The sequence below is a fragment of the Montipora capricornis genome, chromosome 8 (genome assembly GCF_036669925.1).
Source record: "Montipora capricornis isolate CH-2021 chromosome 8, ASM3666992v2, whole genome shotgun sequence".
Taxonomy (NCBI): Eukaryota; Metazoa; Cnidaria; class Anthozoa; order Scleractinia; family Acroporidae; genus Montipora; species Montipora capricornis.
The window spans coordinates 34,866,399-34,871,398 of record NC_090890.1 but is presented as its reverse complement, the minus strand read 5'-3'; the positions used below and the strand labels follow the sequence as shown (position 1 = coordinate 34,871,398).

Below are 5,000 nucleotides of genomic sequence, written 5' to 3'. Positions count from 1 at the left end.
CAGCCGAAATATAGTACATCACTAAAATCAAATCTACGTTGTATCGGCTCTTGCTTAAAATATTTAGTTTCTCAACTTGAAATAACGCCGATCAGATCAAGCCACTGATCCAACGTACACCGACAGGAAAATTGTCCACGGTTGCTTGCTTCGAAACTCTTAAAGGGATGCTCTATTCCCCAGTACAAAAATTTACTCTGTCTTAATGCCTACTTCAAACATATTAACCATCAAAGAGTTGGATTCTTTCTTTCTTTCCCAAAAATTAACAAAGTATCTCGTCAGAGATTTGAAACGAAGGACGATGGCCGAAAAGCGGAAATGACGTAGAAGGAGAACCTGGCAAACCTCTTCCTGTATATTCTCTAAAGATTGGTTTATAAATAGGGGGTGATTGCGCTTTCCTAATTCCTCGATTCAAACTTTTCCCTTCGCTTTTTTGTGAAAACATCTGTTATGCCACATCGATGTATAGCTGGTGGATGTTCTAACACCCGTAAGAACGGAGTGAGTCTTCATGATGGCCTGACGATCTATGCCACTGAGAATGTGGACAAATGTCAAAAACACACGGCTGACTTTCATTATCATAAGTTGACTTTGTAGTGCTCATTTCACTGAAGATTGCTAAGATTGTTATCGCTGAGTCTTAAGGTTTGAAGATGAAAAATTCGATTAAAGCCAATGCCATTCCAACAATCTTTCAAATTGGTCCTCCTCAAACTAAAAACTCAACAACGACACCGGCAACCGGCAACCGCAACAAGTTATTAGTAAAGGTCGCAGAACAGCAATCGAGAAAACGCGCTCTGAACGAGTGAACAGTGCATTGTCTTTCCAAAGAACAAGAAAGGAGAATACACCGTCAAAAAGGTTTTAGTCAAATGCACCTACAGTAAGTTTATTTCCCTCTCCATAATGATTATGCAGTCTAAATCAACTTGCCCTGAAGACAGTTATGACCCGTGATCTGATTTCACTTTGTCTTATACTGTATTTCTCTAACACTTCTAGCCACTTCTGTTGTTACATTGCTTGGTTTCCTTTTGAAAGAAAATGTTGCCCATATTAAGGAAACTGGTTATTAGGATTCTTCAGAGACAGGACACCAGTGTCTTGGAAAGATCTGTTGCTCCCCGTTCATTGTCACCAGACTACAATGGCCCTGACAAGTATACTGCAGTCCGCACAATAAAATCACGATTTCAAAAAAGTGATACATTTCTCGCCGATTGACTGATTTAATTCGCTCTCTGCGCGGGACATATCGCATGACACTTACACTTTGTAAACCAGGGCAAATACAAATTAGACGTAATCATTTTACTTATTACATTTAGGAATTAACCCACGCATGTAACAGAACGAGGTAACAACTTGACAATTGTGATGAATGTTTGAATGCAAGATAACTGTGAATGATCTAAATTCATAGAATCTTTAAGGGTTATGTTGATAAAAAACAAAGCAAAGCGAAATCCTTCAAAAGAAAAGTCTTCTTCAATGCCAGGAGGAGGGAAGTGTGCTCGAATACAGCAAACAGCAAAGTCTAACCTAACCTCTCGTCCCAAAATACCCCAGCACCACCTTGCCAGATGCCTATAACTGAGCTATGTGATAGTTTTGCTTATGTTATGGGCCCTCATAGGAGTTATGGTACTGCTGTTTGTACTGGTACCAAGCTGTCTGCAGTATCCAGCAGTTCAAGCAGACAGCATTGAAACCCGGGTGTTGCGTAACCATACAAACGAGCGGCTCGGTGGGTTCTTTGAGTTCGACCGCTTCGTTGATTTTAGCAACAGGGGTAACAGATGCTCTCTTCAACACGTTGAAGACATTGGCAATTTCCACAAGTACACCAAAGGTGTAGATACAATTGATCAAAGAAGATTTCTCATATAGTGCGAAATAGACTTTGACTTGACTTGACGACCGCTTTCGTTTCACTAACTTGATTTGATAGGAAACCATCGTAACCCATGCAAAATAGCGAGCAACGAATTACAGCCAGGCGCTAATGCCCAGTGCCTACCCAGACTAATGCGCGCGCACAGGTTTGAACTTTCTACGGAAGCGCTGAAGTCCTACGGAAGAGGCAAGAGTTCTACGGAACAGCTAAATTTCTGCGGAACAGCGAAGGCTTATACTACGGAAGAGCTAGATTTCTACGGGAGAATCTCGCGACTGTTTCCATAGAACAGCTATATTTCTAAGGAACGATCGCAGATTTACGAGGAACCATGGCAGAATTCTAAGGAAAGATGTTTAATTCTAAAGATAAATTTAAAGTTACATTTTTACAAAACGACACTACATTGTAAAGTAGAAGCGTTGTCCCTTCTGGGCCACCGTAGGTTAATCGGTCTCAAGCGGTTTGAGCTGTTTTCCGATCGCGTAAAACTTTAATTCGCGAGAAGTTTGTGTCATCCTGTTCCTCTTCCGATAATAGTAATGACAAAAGTGCCGATAGACCTTCATTTCCCGATTGTGAAGGAGTACACCCTCATTTATTTGAGCCGTACGACAGTGGTGGAAGCTAGGGTACGAACTATTCTTCAATGATTCTGAAAAAGGACAAATGAATACGAGCGACTACAAATACATTGGTGAGCCATCAATTTGCAATGTGTAGCGAATGCTGTTGTATTCCAAACCGAGGACGGAGTTATTGTTGATTGTGTCGGTGGACCAAAACCAGAAATAAATCTTTCTTGTAACGGAGAAGTGGTATTTGTCTCAGTTTTAAATATTTGTATAATCCTCAATTTCACAGTGAAGTGAGCAACACGCTCGAGAAGGTTCTTCTTGCTACGTCATCAATCACATGTTTTCAGAAATGTCGTTTTCACTTCCGGTGCTCCAATAGCGGATGTTTTCGTTGTTTCTCGGCGATTTTAAGACTTTTCTAGTTTTTGTTTTCATGTATTTTATCGTTTTTCCGTAATTATGATGTTAACACTACCTTTTGAGCTATGAGATGTAGAGTATCCCTTTAAAATCTGGATCTTCGGATTTCCAATCGAACACAAAATCTGAAACCGGAACTTGTGGCGGATTTCACTCATTGGAATTCCATGTCAGGGAGGATTTCAATAAGTGAAATCCGCGAAAAAATCCGTTGTCAGATTTTGTGTTCGATTGCAAATCCGAAGATCCAGATTTTAAGATCTAAATACGGATTTCCCAAGCGAACGCTCCCTTATGCTCGGTAACGATGTGTTTGGTGTGCCAAACTGATTTTATGATGTTGCAACAGTTAAAAGTCGTAAAACTAATCAATCGAAAATGGCAGTGTAAATAAATGCCTAAATGACTCCGGCCAGGTACCAACTTACTAGGTCGAATGATTATAATAGGATCTTCGTCAATTTAGCAAGGGATAGATCTTCCTTTGTCCAAACTAATCTCGAGAGTTACTTTAAAGCTAGGATTTCAGTATTGAGACAGTATTCTGATTTCCCTCAGCAACGCGTCAGTATCACAGCAATAACCCAGCAAAAGAAAGCATACGTATTTGAAACTAAGGACGTTGGAGAACATACCTTGACAAATATTGTAACAGAGACAAAACAAGCAAATTATTGCTTCAGTTTTCATCGTTCTGCTTTCGCTTCGAGAACGCTTAACAATTAGAAACAGCTGGCAAACGTTACAAGGGCCGAGACCATGTAATGGGCTCCTGACGAAACAAATACATTTATCCTGAGTAGATGAGTTTCCGGGGTATTTTCCAGTTGTATGATTCGTTCTCGTCTTACACGTGAGCGTCCGAGGGCTCGAAAAACTTCCGGGGAATATTCCCTTCTGAATCAAATGGAACTGCCGACCGAACTATACTACTTTTGCCAAAACCGGATCAACTTATGCTTGTTACCAGGATCTCTCTCGTCACTTTGGGCTCCTTAAGGAGAGGGTTACTGGGAATGAGATTGGAGATGATTGGGCTAGCTCTCAGTACAAAATATCAAACTTGTTTTATTTGCTTCCAAAATAAAAGTAAAATACAAACAATTTGCTAAAATGACTCGTGCCAGGAGCTGCTAGCTGTTGATTTTCCGGCTTGCATCAGCCTCCATTGGTGACCGTCCGCTGAACTGTAACCTTCAAGGGTAACTGACGTCAACTTTCTCTCCTTTTTTTGTTGCACCAATACATTCCTCTTGGGTTAAAGAATCCTAAATGAGCAAGTAAAAGATATTTTGTGCAAAACCAAATTTTCTACAACTTTCTCTTGATACTCAATTGACGGCCATTTCGAAAACTTTCCGATCCAGGTCACGTGGTGTGATACGTCACACGAATGTAATGTAGTGAAAGGTCATCTCTGTCTAGCTCGCTGCCACAATTTACGAGCTAAAAATAAAAGGTTTCTTCCATTCTCTTACAAGCCACCTTTCAGAGACTATGAAATACGAAGTGGGAAATAAAATACCTCCTCTGATGAGAAGGTTGGAGAATTGAAACTCGATAGCCTGCGTAGCAAGAGTTCCTGTTCGATATGATGAGCTTTGCATTGTTACACGCGTGACTCGAGCGATTTGCATATTTATAAGGATTTGTATGGATGGATATCGTCCAAGCAGTCTAGATTTTCATTTAAATCACAGGCTGTTATTCCCATAGAATTTACCTTAACCACTTACTTGATCGCGTATGTTGCTTTGAAATGGAGAAATTATGATGAACTCGAGAAGCCTGTTCTTAGTTTTCTTTTATTTTGCACTCCGCACATGATGACAAACATCTGAAAAATTAAGCTTTTTCCGAATCCTGTTGGCAAAACGGCCATGACATCTATACAAAAGAGATGGCTTATTGACAGTTCTCAAGATTACGAACTTTGCGATTAATCGCAAGGTTATAAACTTCGCGATTTATAAATCGCAAAGGTGTCGTAATTTATCATAACTTCCGGTTATTGCATCATATCCTTTTCTAATATCTAGCGCACATGTGCAGTGGCATCTAGGAAAACATGTGCAGATTGTTAACCCGCGATT

General features: G+C 40.2%; 2 protein-coding genes across 2 annotated transcripts in view; both read right to left on the bottom strand.

The window, feature by feature from the left end:
• Positions 1-3,693, bottom strand: part of LOC138014517 (low-density lipoprotein receptor-related protein 6-like) — a 50,621-nt gene extending 46,928 nt beyond the window's left edge. The window contains exon 1 of the mRNA XM_068861605.1: positions 3,543-3,693. Coding sequence (XP_068717706.1) covers positions 3,543-3,597 — 55 coding nt within the window. The 5' untranslated portion in view covers positions 3,598-3,693. The remainder of the gene's footprint in view (positions 1-3,542) is intronic.
• LOC138014528 (myotrophin-like) overlaps positions 1-5,000 on the bottom strand; it is a 463,943-nt gene that overhangs the window by 352,279 nt on the left and 106,664 nt on the right. The gene's annotated exons all lie outside the window — the stretch shown is intronic.